At 39.4% G+C, this 18,287-nt stretch overlaps 1 protein-coding gene, 1 long non-coding RNA gene and 1 other non-coding gene across 6 annotated transcripts; all 3 read right to left on the reverse strand.

Annotated features, from left to right (window-relative positions):
- Positions 1–204: 204 nt before the first annotated feature.
- Positions 205–4,896, reverse strand: LOC146586528 (uncharacterized). 4 transcript variants are annotated; one of them, XR_014897802.1, is made up of 6 exons: positions 4,701–4,896; positions 3,275–3,396; positions 2,255–2,365; positions 1,465–1,569; positions 684–775; positions 205–456 (listed from the first exon to the last, which is right to left on the reverse strand). It is a non-coding gene; the product is annotated as an uncharacterized LOC146586528 (long non-coding RNA). The 4 variants fall into 4 exon arrangements; XR_014897801.1 differs by lacking the exon at positions 4,701–4,896 and having other exon boundaries at positions 3,275–4,123; XR_014897803.1 differs by lacking the exons at positions 684–775; positions 4,701–4,896 and having other exon boundaries at positions 3,275–4,117.
- LOC146586529 (small nucleolar RNA SNORA49) lies at positions 3,942–4,079 on the reverse strand. The gene has a single exon (XR_014897805.1). It is a non-coding gene; the product is annotated as a small nucleolar RNA SNORA49 (small nucleolar RNA).
- Positions 4,897–8,121: 3,225 nt separating the features above from the next.
- PUS1 (pseudouridine synthase 1) lies at positions 8,122–18,139 on the reverse strand. Its single transcript, XM_085321170.1, has 6 exons — positions 18,032–18,139; positions 17,673–17,897; positions 16,037–16,174; positions 15,074–15,176; positions 14,148–14,845; positions 8,122–8,559 (listed from the first exon to the last, which is right to left on the reverse strand). The coding sequence occupies exons 2-6, from the start codon at positions 17,886–17,888 to the stop codon at positions 8,449–8,451; spliced, it is 1,266 nt and encodes a 421-aa protein (XP_085177296.1). The 5' UTR covers positions 17,889–17,897; positions 18,032–18,139; the 3' UTR covers positions 8,122–8,448.
- Positions 18,140–18,287: the final 148 nt, after the last annotated feature.

The raw sequence follows: 18,287 nt of genomic DNA on the forward strand, positions 1-18,287 counted from the left end.
GCGGCGAGCGGGCGCGGCCGCCCCGAGCAGGGGCAAAGCAAGGCGCAGGCCCGAGGCAGGGAGGGAGCGGGGAGGAGCGCGGCCGCCGCCGCGGGCGCCTGGCCGCGTCCCGGGGCCGGCCCCGGGGAGGGGGGGGCACGTCCAGCCTGCCGCAGTAACCGAAACGCCCCTTCCGCCCGCTGAGAAACGGCACTCGGTGCTCCGGGGCGTAGCGGGAAGCAGGTTTTATTTCACCGCTTTTAACAGCAGCTAGCGTGGAGGTCGCCGGCGCCGGGCCGGGCTGCGCGCGGGCTTCGCCTCAGCGGCGGCGGGCTGCGGCCGGCCCGGGACGGGCGCTGCTGCGGCGGTCACGTCGCTCTGATCATCCGGGCCTCGTCCCGGGAAGTTTTTATGATTGAATCTAAAATTACATGAACACTGGGAGTAGCCAGCTGCGAGCACAGAATAGTCACGCACCTAAGAAAAACGAACAGAAGTGACAGTTTACGAAGACAAAAATAATACGAACTAAAATAATAGAGCATCTAGGAATACACTGTTTTCTAAAGCGCAAAGGACTTGCTGAAAGACTATTCTCTCATCTTTTTCATTTATTTTCAATAAATTTTAAAAAGTGAGCAGTGATATTTACTGAAGATTTAAGATATTTATTTTCAATAGCAGAACATGAAGTAAAAAGTTACCTGACATAAGCTAAATCATCAGAAGTATCTCTCTCTGCACAGCTGCCATCAGCCTGATGGTTACTACAGCTGATGCTGTCAGATACTTAATGCTTGAAAAAAAAAACAGCATTATGGGCTCTCTAGTTCTGCTGGATTGGCAGGTACTAGAGGCATTTGCTGTAATACAGCTACAGCTYGAGCCTGTGTACTTCCTGAAGGCTGCAAGTTCCGTAAAAAATAAACTTTTAACAATATAAGTGTTTTAAAGTGAAATAATCACAAAAGAGAGTGAAGTTTTAACAAAGGCACCCACTGAGGGAGATGGGCACATTGAACAAGTACAATTATACCATAAATTGTACCATAAACTGCATCTGTTCCATTCATACRTATACATGAACCATATATATATGGACTGCTTTTTCGGCATCATAAAATCCAATTTGGGCTGAAACCCCAAATCCTGTATCTTCAAGGAKCTTGTCTAAGATTATTCTTTGAATAGTATTCTTGCATCCTTGAGCAATAAGACTAATTTTTAAGTTACATTTAGGTCCATCACCAATGACCTCAGCTCAGATGAAACCAAATACTGCTGTTATGCAAAGTCCCAATTCTCTCTCTGCTGAGAGGCCTACACACACAGTCTCAATGAAGTCAAACAGGCACAATGAGCGCACGTGAACCTGTGCGTACAGATTCATTTATATGATTCATTAAACTTAGAGGAACACTTATCTCTGCATACAATTTCAGGAATGAATGGGTTCGTCTGCCACATTGGTAATCACAGTCTCACCTGTGTTTCTCCTTGTAGTTGACACTGGATTTGCTCAATTTTTTGTTCCTCATCTGGCAGCTGCTGCTCTTGCACTTGTAAGCATATTTTTTCTTCAGTCAATGCCTATGACAATAGAAGTGGAAAGACAAGGATGAAGAMAAATCACATCAATAAACTTGCTTTTATTAGTTTAATTTTTCACAGCAACAGTCATTTTTTGCACTATTAAATCCTGTGAAGATTAATCCTGAAATGAATTCTTAATTGTCTATAATTGTGACAGAATATTCTGATTCAACAACAACAATAAAACATGATTTATCATGGCTGTCTGCTTCTGACATTGCTAAAATAATAATAGTAATAATAAAAGGGAGAGGAACACAAAAATATAAAGGGACAGATCTGGAATTAATCCACAAAGACAATTGATTGCTGATAGCTTTGATGCACTGGCAAAGGGGACCAGGCACTCAAAAGTCATATTGAACAGTTTTCCAAAAGCCTCATATTTTTTCCTGACCCCCAGCCTTACAAATTATTTTTACACGCAAAAGGCAACTCATGTTGAAAAAAAGTCTTAGAGAATGGCATGAACCTGGAAAAAAAGAATGGACCTTTTCCTTCACTGTCATTGGCTCTGTACAGATGGAAGCAACCTCAGAAAGACAATAGCTTCTTACAGTTGTCTACACAAGTCTGGAAATAAACACTATAAAACTACAAGATGTTTAAATTTCTGGCTCAAAGCACTCACTTTTTAAAATATCTTTAAAAAAATCTGCTTGCATTGTTACTATTACTCTACCTGAGTTAAGAAGTCTACYGGGCAATCACCTCCCTGAGCAGCCACTTCTCGAAACAAACATTAATACCTTTCTTCAATGGTGTCTCTTCTACAGAATTACCACTCATAAGCCTGTAAAACAAATAAGCTCATTAAATACATATCCCTGTAAAACACTGAAACTTCTGAAACTCAACTGTCCCATGTCTAATGTTTTTCATGCGCCAGTGAAGACCTACACCTTTACTAGTTTGCAGTCTGTCAGATTATTTTCATGGGAAACTGCATTCTTTTTCAGTTTTACAGAAAGCAGATTGTCTTTCCTCCTCACATTTCATGTTTCCAAAACCCTAGGGTCATTTACACAATCATGCAAAATGCACAATAAATAGTGTCTCCTATGTAGATTTTTTTAAATCCTTAAAATAGCAGGATGTTTTCTAACAGACACTACCCATGCATAGCTTGAATGAAGTCCAAAATCTCTTGATTTCACTTTCTAGCCAAAAACCCCTTGTAAAGAGCAGATATGTGACCACTGGTGTAAGGTGAGCAAAAACCCCCTCTGCTCTCAGCACTCCCTTCTAGGAAGGGCAGCAGTCATTTGAGAGAAGCTTTCAAACACATCTTAGAACATCAGCTCACGAACATCATCAGTAGTTGATTCGAAATCCAGTAATAGATCATCAGTAAAGACATTTATTGTTTATCAAGAACAGGAAAATGCCACAGATATTAATGTTCTTTTCGACAGTCCTAACTCAGAAACCCAGATGGCTTACAAGATGAAACGTAGGAGGGAAAGATGGAAATAGAAGATACAGTAAGGGAAAGGCCAAAGTTTTCATTTTCCCTTTAATCTGAAGGGAAGAATTTTTTGCATATCAGAGATTTGATCCCACCTTTAAAGGAGAAAATCTTACAGGATCAAATGACAAACTAAGAGGATGACTTCAGCCAAAAATCCTACAGTTTCTCCCAGAAGCATCTCTTCATTTTCAACTTTAAAATAACCATACTATTTCTCAGTTCAAAAGTCACCTGTATATGTGGGTATCTGTCTCTCACAGTCCTGTCACACCATCCTTTAGCTTTTACATCCATCAGCAGATCTAAGTCAKTATCATAGAACACAACAGTATTTGCATTTACATGGCTGACACCTGTGGAAGGAGTGGAAAGAAAAATAGCACAGAAGAATCACTTGTCTTGGCTGAAGGTTTTTATCAATTCCTAAAATAGACAATTACAACTTCACAGCAATACAACATAAGTCTGTGAACAAACTTTTTAAARAGAATAAGATGATCAGAAAAACTGCTTCCTTATTACCTTCCCAATGTATATTAAGCTGGTCAAATTTTAAGGTATCTGAGAATTATAGATGTACCTAACTGAAAATKAATTTATGYACTATTAAAAATGATTTATGTACTATTTATGGTGCAGTTTACCAGATCAAAAACTACAAATAGACAATAACAACATTGTGTCCTATGGCTGGACACATCTGATTGGGTTATTACGTTCTGTTCATGCTTCCGCATTTTTCTAGTCTATTGACTAAACTGAATCCCTTCTACCGTGCTGACGTGAATAGACTTAAGGCAAAGTATTTCATTTAGGTTTTATACTGCATCTGACAGAAAGCATAATAATGAAATTTGAAATCAACAAACAAAAAAGAGGATAACTTAACCATATTGTTAATGTTTGCTCAAAGTGTAGGCCCCAAAGGATATTGAGAATCCTACTGGGGAGGGAGGTGAGCATACTTTCAATTTATCCTCAGGCAATGCCAGGGCACTACACAGAAATAAAAGCCCCTGGAGTAAGGCTGAGGAAGTGCCACACAAAAACACAATTATAGTGAAAGTACTTACAATGTAGGCATCTGTGCACAGAGAAAACAAAAGCAATTAGTCAAAATGCGATTGGGAAATTWAAAAAAAATTGTATTTTAAGCATAAATTACTCAAACATACAACAAATTGGAAAAACYCTGCATGCTACATCAAGTAGCAATATAACTACATATTTTGTACATAGCTATTCCTGTGCTACAGCTACATATGTATTTTGCTTAAATAACAAATGGGCTTATGGCTTTCCCAAATTGCAGACCCAAATAAATAACTTCCTTTTGACGTTTTTTCTCCCACCAAGAGCGTATATTTGCTATTAATTTGAGTAAGAAGCCCTCTCACCAAATAATAGATAACTTTGAACACCACTCTCATTAACTGTTTCGTATGTGAGAAAATGGAAAAGCTCCAGTATACGAAGCATTGGAATCATCTGCATCAAAATCAACACACAACATCCTCTTACTTTCAGCTGTCAAAGATCGACAGCCAGAGCCTCCACCTTGCCTGTTTAAGAAATAAGAACTTAATGGTTCTGCGAATAGCATTCAACAATTAGAGAGGAACATCAGCACAGTTACACGGATTTTTTGATTCATTACCTGAATCATTTGGCACCAGCTGTGTGTCTGGAAACTGTAGAAAATGAGGCCCTGCTATCTACTGCAGTGGATGGACGTATGGAAATATCTGCTCTTTTAGATTAAACTTGAAGACCTTCATTTCATTGCTGTATGAATGAGGAGGATTTGCTACACACAAATATGGAGGAGCAGCAACTATGGCTGGCAACACACAGAGAGCTCTAAAAAAAGAAAAAAACATTTAACACACAGAGAGCTCTAAAAAAAGAAAAAAACATTTTAGTATATTATTTTTTAACAACTCGGGCTGTTAACTACTCAAGAACAGTAATAAAGCAGGTGTCTGCATAGAAACTTAAAGAAATTGGCTAAAGGTAGCTGAAAGTAGATTGGTGAAGTTATGTCAACATGAGATGAAAGTGAAAACACTCAGTATCAGAACTGTGCAAGAGAAAATTGCCACTACCCCTAAAGCCACAAAGATAAGCCTCCCTCTGACTTACAACGGCCACTGTTTTTGTAACAATTCACCAAAAAAAAAAAAAAAAAAAAGATATCTCACACTTGAAAATAAAGTAGAACTGTTAGGTAAATAATAATTGCTATGGAGCTAGTCTTAAAATTAGGTATCAGGGATGCAAAGTACATTCAACATATGGGAACTCAGTCTGCAATAAACAAGAAAAGATAATAAAGTACAAAACAAGGTAACTCTTATTTAGTATTATACAGTATTTTACATGAATATCTGTTCTTGTGACTAAATTACATAGGGAAAGATGGTATTGTATGGTGGTAAAATACATCCACCAAATCTGTGCAAAGGCTGCAGATAGATTTGTCTCAATTACCTAGGAACAATATCCTTTAGGGCAATCTGTTACTGTTTTAATGTCAAAATGAATTCTTGCAGTGGACCCTTTAGGTGCTCTGAAGTACTTTGAAGAAACAAGGCAAAGCCAGACCAGCTCTATTTGTTAACCCTGCCARAATAGCGCCAAGAGATTTTTCTTTCACTAATCCAAAAGCAAATTCTCAACAGGTGTCTGCTGTCCAGAGGAGTTCTGGAACCATGACACTCATTCCAAAAATATGCATTTTGTCCAGACATTCCTTTAGCTGTCTTTTTTGTTTTATGATTGCCTTTAAAGTTAGAATTCTTTTCTAAATATATTCAGAAAAGCTGAAAGCAAAAAACAAAACAAAACAACAAACAAACAAAAACCAAAACATCCTGAAGCAAAAAAAGAAATACTGAGGGAGGAGGAGGCAAAAGGAAGTTGCAAGTAAGGATAACTTAAAGTRCAAGTTCTATGAAGAATATAAAAGGAAAACTGAGTAACATAAGAGCAAGAGCTGAAGAATAGAATGATGTATCTGTGATACAAAGACAGATGTTAGGTTTGATATTTTAATGAAAAAATGCTTTCCTATTCTATGCCTACTGGCAAAAAAATTAATGGCACTTTCAGACTACCATTGGAGAGTCCACTAGAACAGATGGATGAGACCTGTATACTGCAAAATTCCGCATGCTTTAACAAATTCAGAAGTGTTATCTATTTCAGCAAACACAAATCTTGTAAACTTTATGTTATTCATGATCATGTATATACCCTATCATACAAAGAATTAGTATTGTACTTGAGCTGGACACCAAAGAACAAATACTGATTTAGATAGAGTGCTCAAATCATCCACTGTCATATTAATAAATTTGTTTGTCCTGGAAAGCAGCAAGACAAGAAAGATATTTTAATGAAGGCAAGTGATTTAATTTCACAGAAATATAATATTACAATATGAGAATATTCTATATTTCTCAATTAGCCACCCAATTTCAAATGGAAATGATGTGAGGTAACACGTGAAATACGTACTGTCAATACTAAGGCACTGGTTTTACTATCTGAGTAATCACTTTATATCAGCAAGTTAACTAGAAATATAAACAAAGCATTTAGAAAACTGAAGAAAAATATAAACTAGGATATTCTTCTCCTAAATCATTTAAGAACTAAGTTTTTATATAAACAAGGGAACAAGCACAATTGGATAAATTATAAATACAGAATACTGTTTTTTATCCTGTATTTTTCAAATACTGTTTATGCTTCTTTTCACTTTCTAAAACAATTAGACATAATTAAACATAGAAAAAAGAAATTACTGAATGCAATTACCACTTAGTGTAGAACATGATTATTCTGCAAAGCACTATGATTATACCATGTTTTTAAATCTTTAGGCTTGCCCATGACTCATTTAAAAATAACCTACCAGTAATCAAGCTCTCTTACTGTAATTGCAATGCTTCCTAATTTTAACAATGACCGAACAATTAAAAWCTACTGAAGAGATATACCTGCATTGAAACAGGATGTCTTTATACACAGACTTCTGCTGATTAGAAAGAGTCCATGTCAGCACATGCTTGTATTTCCTTCTTCACTGCTTCTCAACATGAATTTTGGACCATCACAAAATAAAGGACTGCACTACCTAACAGAATACAAAATAATAATTTCTCAATTGTATTTCCCCAAAGGAAGAGATACTACTGTTAAAAGACTATCTTTAATAGATACATACTCTCTGCAGTCTTACTGCCACAGTCTAGAAGTGATCTTCACTCCCTTTTGTAGGAGCTACCTTCATAAAATCCAGGCAAGATTTGGAAATCCCTGGAATCAGGAAACGTGCAATGGCCCACAGAGCTTTTAAGGCAGTAGGCAGAAGCAAGTCCATCAAGAGTAAATGATGACTGTGAACAATAATGATCATAATTAGAGTAAGATTTATCTTATATCACAGTAAGACAATCAAAAAAAAAAAAAAAAAGCAAACACTGAGGTTATTTCAGAAAATAGCTGATGGGCAAAAGCAAGAAGAAAATTTTTAATGAATGCTCCAGACCTCTGGAGATTGAATATTTCATCCCGGTACTTCCTTGTCAGATTATCACCATTTTGCATCTCACCTAAAATTAGTTACTTCCATTGTATTTTCATGAATGCCTCATAGCTTTTAAACAATTGCTTGCAAGAGGCAATATATTAAGGTTGCTGCATTCAATCCATTCCTGCAACATAAAAACACAAAAATCCTACAGCCTTTTTGCTGGATTTCAGAGTGGTTCCTCTTCTAGGGTTACAAAAAGATTATCTTGCACTTCATCCCAGTGCAATTCTTCAAAGCTTTCGATATTCCAAAAGGGAAGACAATGCTCAGCCTGTTTCAGAACACCTRTATTATATTTCTCATTATAAGTTATCAACAGAATTCATATTCAACGGATAAATTCTAAGCTCTAAGAAAAAACTCTAAGAAAGTTTCCAGAGCTATTGCAATTTAGTTCATTAATTTTCTTCTGCTCTGCTCAGGTCACAAGGCAGGAAAAAATCACAAGGCAGCATCATCATGCCAGGAAATAAACACACACCACAAGCCAAAACATTGAGCAGCCATCAAAGCAGGTTTTATTGGTAAATATCAAACACTGGTTACGAATCAGCACTCATGAAATGAAGAAATATCTCATTTAAAGTAATTATCTTTAATTACAAAGCCGAAGACTTCTCTTTGGCAGCATATACTTTACCGTAAATCATTAATATATGTATTAGACATATCAGTGTTATTTTAAAATAACTTGTGCCATTGTTTTAAGATAATAATTATCAAACCTCTGAAGCCATCCCGTGTGCTTTCATAGCTGCCATCTCTAAAGGAATTCTTTGTATCGTAATACAGTAAACCTTATTCATTAAAGCGGTCCCACCGGCGTCACCTCTATCGACGGTCGTGATGCAGTCCTACAGCAAGATGCACCCGGAGAATTCCCAGTCTTCAACCGGGACCCCACAGCACCCAACACCTAAAACGAGAACGTAAACTGTTGTTAACACTTTACCGTTATAACTGATTTCCTCACAGCAGAGGAATTTGAGTTCACAGGATCAATAACTGTTCTGATGCTACAATGATTGAAGGATGCAAGGGTCACATTCTGAAAGTGCATCAAGCAGAAAAATCAAGCGAGAGAGAAAATAAATAAATAGGATATTATCATCTGTAAAAAATAAGATGATTAATATTATAGGATTATCAAAACTCATCATGACATTGAAAAAAAAAAACAAAATAGAATGCTCCTGCAATACCAAATATAAAAGTAAAAAAAAAATAGCAATAAATAACATAAAGCTATTTGAAAAAAGGCGGACCAGCCTTTGCTGGGAGGGAGAGACCAAGAAACCCCCTTTCCACGGCCGAGACACGCTCGTCCCGGGGAGCCGAGGGGCTTCGGGCGGCCCGAAGCCGCCTGTCGGAGCCCCTCGTTAGCACTGACACGCTGCCCCGCTCCGCCGCTCGCAGAGCTCCACCCGCCTTCGCCCTGGCTTTCACTTTTACGCTGTGTTTTGCTACGAAAACCCGCGTTTTCAGGACTTCTTCGAAGCGGAGGCCGCCCCGGCGGCAGCGACCCCTCAGCTCCAGCGAGCTGCTCCAACGGCCGCTGGCTCCGGAGGCATCAGCTACGCGGCCGCGCAGGGCGGGGCGCTGCCGAGGGGGACAGGGCAGCCCCGCGGCCGCGGCGGCGCGCCGCGCTCCCGCCGCCCCTCGCCCGCGCCTCGGGGCGCCGCCGCCAGGGCCCCGCCCCCCGCGGGTCGGGCCCCGCCCCCGCCGGCCGGGCCCCGCCCCCTGCCCCCCGCGGCCGGCAGCCCGCTTCCGCCAAGGGCCGCCCCGGCGGGGCAGCGCTGCTGGGCGGCTGCGCCCCTTCCTCGCTTTGCTTCCCTCACAGAACCCTTTCTGCCCTCGGTTCTGTTTCAGTGCGCCGCTGCTTTCAGTTCAATTATTCCTCCATCAGGCGCAGAACATTTTGATTCATTCAGGATTCCAGAGGATTCAGTTTTGGACTCTGCTACTTCACTTTTTTTTTAATTCAGCTTCTGAGCCATAAAGCCATTTAACTGCACTGATACCAGACCCAAAACACCAAGTTAATAATTCCCACAAAATAAAACAGTGCACATACCAAAAGGTAAGAAATATCCCCCCCTTTTTTTTTTTTTAATTTTGCTTTCTCCAAAGGCTACAAATTCCCATTAATTTCAGCACAGACACAGGTGTCAGTTTGAGGGCCTTTATTATGAGCAAAGGTGTATCTCTCTGATTGACAGGGATAGAAGAAGCCTTGGAGAGAAGACTGTTATGTCTGGATCAATTGTACAAACTAGCAAGGGATGGAAATACAAGCCTATGTAGACTCCTTCTCCAGAACAGACAGATCTCTTAGAGTCTCACACTGATTAAGCAARCACAGAGCAAGGCCTTCAAGATAGAAACTGTAAACTTTAACTAAAACCCAGAGGAAACTAACAAGCTAATCCTTTTTAAAGCACAGCAATTTCTAGAAGGAGCCAWAAAACTAGAAACCTTGGGCAGAAATCACTGAATATAGGAACAAGGAGACAACAGCTCCAAACGTGAACTACGACATTCAGTATGGACCACAAGGTTTGGTTCACAGCCTTAGGCACAGAGTGCTGACCTGTGTCCTGAGCTGGGAGGGCAAGTGTGCTTGTTTGAATATCTAAATGAAAGGAGAGAGTACTGCCTTTCTACCTTAGGAATTTGTCACAGAAGGTGAGCTTTTAAATTATGAAGCAAGTCTCCATACAAACCCAGCAGAGGATGTTTATCAAGAAAGCTTGCCAAAGTCCAAAAACTTGGAGAAACTTACTCCACTCTGACCGCCTTTCCAAAGTGTTCTGTGCTTAGGGAGAGCAGAAGAGCCACTARCATTACTCTTTTTTTCTCCTACCACCTCCTCAGAGAATTGTAACCAAGAACCAGAACGTAAGCCACAGTTGAGGAAAGGAGAGCAAGAACTCCAAACTGTTTAGATCCCCCAGAACAGGAAAAGATTGATTTCAAGAGGAATACAGTCCTTAGACTGATTCCCATATCATTGCACAAATTCCTCTATTTTGAGCAGCTTCATGGGAAGTGAAAGTTCACACAAAATGAATGCAGACTTGATTAAAGGCCAGAGAAAATACAAACCATTGCTTTCACAAGTTGATTCAAACTATCTATCCAAAAATCTAGCAGATGGCTAGCTAGTTTCCACTAAAACCAGAAACAAACTAGTAGCAACACATTTAGTGATCTACCATAGGCAACACAAACTTTCACAGCTGCACACTTTGGTTTGCAATCCTAGCAGTTCATTTAGTTTCCTCCTCAAATCTCAACTACAAGATCTATGAAACAATTCTTCAGGCAGGAGATGTCCAATTACATTTGTAGCAGTGGATCTATTTTCTTGAGTCTGCCCAAGTATAAGGGCAATATTGGAATGAAAACATCTTCCAAATAAAACATCTGGTCTTAAAAATACATGGTTCAGTACACTTCTGAAAATTAAAAGCTCTCGGTGAGTAAGGAATCTTAATTCTTTTTAGGCTTGCAAAGCTTTAGAAAACAAAACATTCTATGGCAACAGAATTCGGAACAGTCAACATGATAAGGAACACTAACCCACGCATATTATTCCACAAGAAAGTCATGGATGACATGGAAAAACAAAATAGGAACTTAATAGTGTTTAGAGATCAGGTTCATTAAAGGTGAAGAAAATAAAAACCCTCAAAAGTTCATGGAGTCATAACTGCTTAATACTAATTCAAAAAATGTATATTAAAATGTTTTGCCCCATCTGTATGTAGAGATTATACATATTTAAAATACTATTTTCCAGGTAACCGTGTAATAAAAGCATTATTCAAATAGCAATTAAGATTTCTTGCAATACAAGATTCTTTTCAAAAGCATCTTTTTTTCATTACATTATTTTCAAGTATTCCAGGCAGATGAATCAGTCAGTGGTATAAACAACTTTTTCTACTTTTTCTTCTGCAGTTTTCCCCACCCAATTTCTATTGGGCATCTGATTCCTGGTTCTGCATGCATGCAAACCTCTGCTTTACTGGATTCTTGGACTTAAAGGCCACTTTTTTTCTAGACAAAACAAATTGCAAGAGGTAACGGTCCCAGATCCAGCCACTTACTGGCTTACTCAGAATCACCATCACAACCATCACTGCCTTCGAAATCACTGCTGTTCTGTAAAGAAGGGAAAATGAATTGTCAGTATTTCATTTGTTTCTAGTGATTGACCTAAAAATCAAACACATTGACTTTAAACCTCTCCAAAAACACAACGAAATGGGGCAAGATCCTCAATTCATGGCTATCTATTGTAATTAACTTCTGTGATAGTAAATTAAGTTTCTTGTGGCAGACAAATTGTACACTGGATTACACTCACCAGCAAGTCTCTYTTCAGTCATGTTTATAGCTGTATGATTACAACATGCAGTATGTGGGAAACTTAAAAGTGGGTAACAGCATGAAATGCTGATGTTCAAAATAAATGCAGGCAAGACAGACTTGCACCTGCAAGGAAAGTCACTCAGAAGTTACATTTGTTACATTATCTAAAGCCAGATTTGAGAGTTTTGCTCAGCTACTGCAGGCAGTCATGCAAAATTTACATCCAAAATGTATCAGAGATCACAAATACATTGTTTAAAAATAAAGTCAGGTGTACAAAACACTATTACAAAAATACTATAAATATTAGCAAGTTGCAAAGGAACTGGTCTGAAGTCTCAGTTCTTACCTTACTCTTTCAGGAGTAAGTCAATATGATCGGAAAAATTCGGAGGATTTACGTTAACTTTTTAAAGCCAGTATGTTATTCCTTTTCTCCAACCACCATTTGTTGTTAACAAAGAAAAATAAATACTCCAAAGCCCATGAACTTAAYATTGACAGCTTAACATCCTATTACAAAACAAATTCCCAGAGACTTGCAGATAGTTGCCTTCGTAACAGCGAGCAGAGCTCAAAGTGAAAACAGCCTGCAAAAATCTCACAGGAGTCCATTATATGATCCTTTATTTATCCTTCCCCAGACAGTCTGTGGTAATTATGACTCCAAAACTGTATTTGCTTGAGTTTATCTAAAGCATGCAGACCTGTCTTCTGCTAGCAATACCTCAGTGATTTTGAGCATGTCAGCAGTAAGCCCTGTCAGCATTATCATCAAGGCATTTGAGCCATGTAAGCACAGTCTGTGCCACATGATCTCTTTGGGTCTTGTTTCACCAAACTAACATGGCATTTGTTGCAAGCGTTTTACCTCATCATGAATTCTGTCATATAACACTACACTGCAGAAAAACAACTACCAGAAATACAAAAATAACCCTGAGAAATTTCTAGTATCTTCCTTACACTATTCAATCAAGGCTGTAAATTTTATTTTACATGTTGAAACTCTCTCTCATACCAAAACAAAAAAATGACAGAGACTACTATGATTTAATCTAACCTTCTTTGGAGCAGGACCAATCTCTAAATAAAACAAACCTAATTTTAAAGACTCCATTAAACAAAAAAGAGCCATTATTTTCTTCGAGTTTCAGTGAAGTTTTAACCCTGCCCATCAATTTGTCCCTGCCCTTCAAGGATTTGCCAGCTCCCTGAACAAGAAAATTTGAATTAAACACGTGATTGTTAAGTATCTTTGAATCAAGTCCAATACCCTCCTTCAGGCACAGATTCCTCAATGTTACATCAGGTTGATCAGGAATTTGTCCAATCAAGGACTATTGTATTTTAATTGTCACTCTAGTGATTGTCAATTAAAAAAAAATATTTTGCAAGTTTGAATCAAGATTCATTGCATAGTTTCCAACTTCTGGCATGCCTCAAACATCTTTCCTTTCTTTTCTTGTTAGCCTACTCTACATTCAACAGATTTACTAGAGTAGTAATTCTTTAAAGTTTCTTTTTGTTAATCGTCTATTCCATGCTTCTGTTTTACAGCGCACTACAGCTGGCAGCCATTCCTGTTGTCAGAAATCAGATCCCACAACATCCCATTTTACTTGCTAGGAGTTTTTCTGATGACTGATTTTGAGCTCATGGTAGATGTACTTTAAAAAAGACTCTAAATTTCCCCCTCCCTATCCCAAACCTTATTTAGGCAAACAGGGCATTAGACAAAGTTAGAATCAGCCCAYAGTGAATTCACATGGCCAACAGGTATTAAAAGGGTCACTGTCAACCTGAAAACTAGACTCCATTAAACAGATCCACAACAGCAAGTGCCAGCTAAGTGTCCACAATTTCTGCTCTCAAGCTGTGATTCCACAAGCAAATCAGCCTGTGTTTTCCTTTCTCCTCCCTCAACTGCCCCATTTAAAATGCTGCAAAAATAATATTTTGTATAGTTGTTTCCACTGTCATCAAATGCACAGTGACTGAAAAGATAAAACACATTTCAGGCTCCAGATGACTGTCATCTTCCATGGAAAACAAAACTGTTACTAAGGGAAGAGCCATTTTAAGTTGATAGCTTCCCTTTGAAAAGTTAATAGCTTCAATCATTACCTTTGAATTTTTGTTGTTAGCTTGCATCTCAGATGCAGAAGAGTTGAAGTCATGAATGGGAAGGGTGTTCAACCAGTTCATCATGGATTTCTCCTCCCTTTCTGTATTGATAATGGTAGGATAGATATACTGCTCTTTGAAAATAGCAATCTTCTCTTCCTCCTCTCTCCACTCCAGTGGTTCATGCAACCCATCATTTCCAAAACGTCTGTTGTATTTTTCAAAATGTACTCTTTCCAAGACCAGCCCAAGTCCTGGAGCTTTGGGGACATCTACTTTCTCCTCTCCCCAACTCCGCTCTATGATAGACTCAGCAGCATAACCTTTCACAACAGCTATCACCAGCCCAATCATCTTCCTTATTTGGTGCATCATGAAACTCTGACCTTTCACTCTGATCACTGCAAATTCTATATTTTCCCTCACAAATGGCTCTCCACAGCACACTTCCATAATGTACCGCTTCGCACTGGGGTCCTTGGGTCCCTTCTGAGACGTAAAGTTGTGGAAGTTGTGTGTTCCTTTGTAACAAGCAAGCAGTTTGTTGACTTTTTCAAGGGTCTCRCTGTTCAGTCGATAAGCCTCCTCTTGCACATTATGGTCTTTATGGGCAAAGGCAAACGTTGGCAGCATGTAAGAATAGGTTCTAGCATCACATTTGTTCTTGGAGTTGAATCCTCCAGTGACTCTCTTCAGCCCTTATTTTAAAAGTAACATTAAGTTTTTGAATCAGTAGGTACAACTTYGAAGTGATTGCATTTTAAAAATAAAATACAACAAAAATATAAGATTTATTTTACAGTATACTAATTTTAAAATAACAGAAACATTGATTCAGGTTAAAATTGTAATGGTAGGGGAGTGACCTTCTGCAGGACAGAGTTCCTCTTTGAAAATATTTTCATTGCCTGTTCCAGTATCCTTACCCAGAATTCTGATGTGAGAAGGAAGATGGCTATTGATCTTTTCTAAGATGTCATCTATTAGCCTGACCTTTAGTGACACAATCTGTCCAGCTGCAGATACACCCTACAAAAACCACAGAACACACACAGAGGTAATTGCATACTTTGGAACTTCTGGGGCAGCACCTGCAGAATTGAAATAACTGAAGAATGAGTTTAATCCCTTTTTCTCATTAGTCTTTTCAGGCTAAAGTAAGACAAAGACAAAACCACAGGCAGAAATGCAAGTCAGATTACTCCTGAAAGACCTTAGCTTCACTTTTGCACACTGTTTCTCCACCCCATATTTGAAACTAAGCTGACCAAGAACAAGGGGCTTGCCTAAGTTGCAGAGAAGCCAGCAGTAAAGCCATGAACAGGCTCTTTTCTCAGTTCTGCATTTCAGCCACAAAAACACATCCACAACCTTGCATGAGCTGTATAAATTAACCTATGTATAGCCATGCAGCATCTTAGCAATCTTAGAGAACAAAATATTTCACTTCCTTCCATGACATCTCACTGTAAGCATGAACTGAAAAGAYATTACTTATTTATACACAAGATCAACCATGAACTTCAATTCAGGGCTAGAACCCCACTGGGGCAGGCTTAACTATGACTGAGATGCACCTGTAAACTCTCAAGCTCCCCATCAACCAGGCAGCATCAACAATGAGCAGCAGCACATTGGGAGGCTGAAACAGATGAATGTCATAGAAATGCAAACAGATATAGTCAAAACATGAAACACCAGACATACAAACACTATCCAATCAATGCTCTGTACTTCCTAGATAATTATTTGTAGTTAACTTTAATAGTGGATAAAGAAAGAATTCCATTCTGAATAATATTTACTATTTGATTGCACTCTAGAYAACACTTTACTGGCCAAACACAATAGCACTGACTAGGGTCCACCACAGGCCCCAACCAGCGTACCTTATCTGTTCGAGCACATCGCTGAAAAGACATTTTCTTCATATCTTCCCCATGGTTTTCTGGGATACAGCCTGACTGAACAAGGGCAGATACTAAGTCATCTTCAATTGTCTTGAACTGCGAAGATCCGACATTTCTCTAAAAGAGAAAAGATATACTAAAAATAAGAAATAGAACAAATAACAATAAGGTAACCCTCCTAAAGATCGCCACTGAACAATATTACATTGCTATGATATTCTTTAATGTCATCCTTTCATAACCCCATGAGCACTGTCATTCTCTAACAAAAATAACTATACTTTACTAGAGATTGTTAATGAAACATATATATTCTCATTTAACTTTTACTACTATTACAAGTAAAAGGGCATTTCTAATTTTACTGTGGAATACTTCTGCAATGCATTTTTTGACGATTCACTCACCTTTGTGTATAGAACAGCACCAATGAGATACTGTTCCAGTGTACAGCCTGGAACAGTAACCACTGCTGCTCCAAACCTAGTACCTGCAAGTTCTGCTTCTAAGAATAAGATTTAATTCTTTTGTTCAGTTAGCCTAAGCTCTTGTATGAATCAGACTACAGCATTCTCCAGCATCTTCTGCACTAAACTTGTAGGTGAACTATAACAGAAATGTACAACTGCACTTCTCTGCAATGCTGCCAAGCACACACCCTCCAGCACAGACCATTCAACTACAAGTGCACTAAAGCTRATACGCACTTATACGGATGTAGCCACAAGCATCAGGTTTACTGCAGTTGAACAAATCTACTTTGCTGCATAAACAGRAATGCCTCATTCCCTGCCTGTGTTCAATCATTACCAATTATTCCATGGAGCTTTTAAAGCATGCCTCAGGAATGTGCACAGAGCTTGCAGTACACCGAGTGGAGCAGCAGATGGAGCAGGATCATCCTTTTGCTGCTGCATGCCACAAGAGGTCACTGTGCTGGCTGGCCTAACGCAGGGGCACTAGTAACATGCCAGTATTGTCACTGCAACAGCCCTTTTCCTCCACAGGCAAACAGCATTGCATCAATTTTCCTGTTTCTAAGCTGCTGTAAGCCACCACACTACAGAGCATCAAAAAGGACAATTTAAAATGTCTTTAAGTACAAACTTAAAAATCAAGAGAATTCAACAAAGATACAGATTTGTTTCATTAAAATACGCATCTGGATGTGTTGCATAATGCCATGAGACAACCTGAGGCCTAACCTAAAGAAAACTCAGCTCAACTGCTCTGAAATGCAAAGCTTTAACTAGAACCTGGAGAACTGGTCTGAAGGGGATCATGAAGTAGCACTTCAACCTTTGACAGAACTAGAGAAACAGTGCTTTCAGTCTCCTCCAGAGCCTTGTCAACAGTGCAGGTTTTCTAAAAGGCTTGCTGTTGACGCTCTAAGGTGAGGGCAGAGCCGCTAAAAATCAATCATCAGAAATGATGACTGACTTTTTTTTTCTTTTTCTTTCTTTTTTTTAATTAAAGGTACCGCTAAGCCATTTGAATCCAGGCTTGGTATTCCTGACCCAGGCATTTGATGCTGCAACTCAATCATTCTGAGTACAACTGTAAACCTGACAGATGCTAAGAAAAGGCAGCTACATTTTCTTACTAAACCACATACTTGCATCCCATGGTAGCCTTTCCCTGAATATGCCATCAACAGCACAATCTTCCTTTTGGGTGATTTTTTATTCTGATCCTCCACATCCTCCTCACCCACATCTCTCTTCAACCTTTTGGGTTGGTGTCCATTTTCTTCTAGCTTTTCAGGCTCCTCACTGCTGCTCACCGGTCTCTTTGGCTGACTGGCAACTGCTGCCCTCAGCTCTTCAGCCATGGTAAGAACCTGCAAGCGGCAGAAGAGCAGACAGGACTCAGCAAATGATTAAAGTGGCAAGTCAACACCTCAGAAAAGCAGGACATAACCGTAAGGACACTGCCAGGGTTGTTCCACAGGTCAGTGGCAGAAAAGGCACCCACCTCCTCATCTTTCCAAGGCCACACACCCCCCACAAGGATACCACTGTTCACTGAAGAACACCACGGTCTGCGCAACCCAGCACCCGCCTGCGCCCTGAACTGACAGCCTCAGCCCCAGCCCCACCGACCGCACACGCAGCTCGACAGCCTGGCTGGGGCGAGCTACACCCTGCAAAGCGAGAGAATTTATAACCAGCCGAAGTTTGGTTTCACGCAGAAGCGCTCCACGCAGGCGGAGGCTCCGCGAGAGACTCCC

The sequence above is a fragment of the Rhea americana genome, unplaced genomic scaffold (genome assembly GCF_003343005.1).
Source record: "Rhea americana isolate MKP2758 unplaced genomic scaffold, rheAme1 scaffold_68, whole genome shotgun sequence".
In the NCBI taxonomy this organism is placed as follows: Eukaryota; Metazoa; Chordata; class Aves; order Rheiformes; family Rheidae; genus Rhea; species Rhea americana.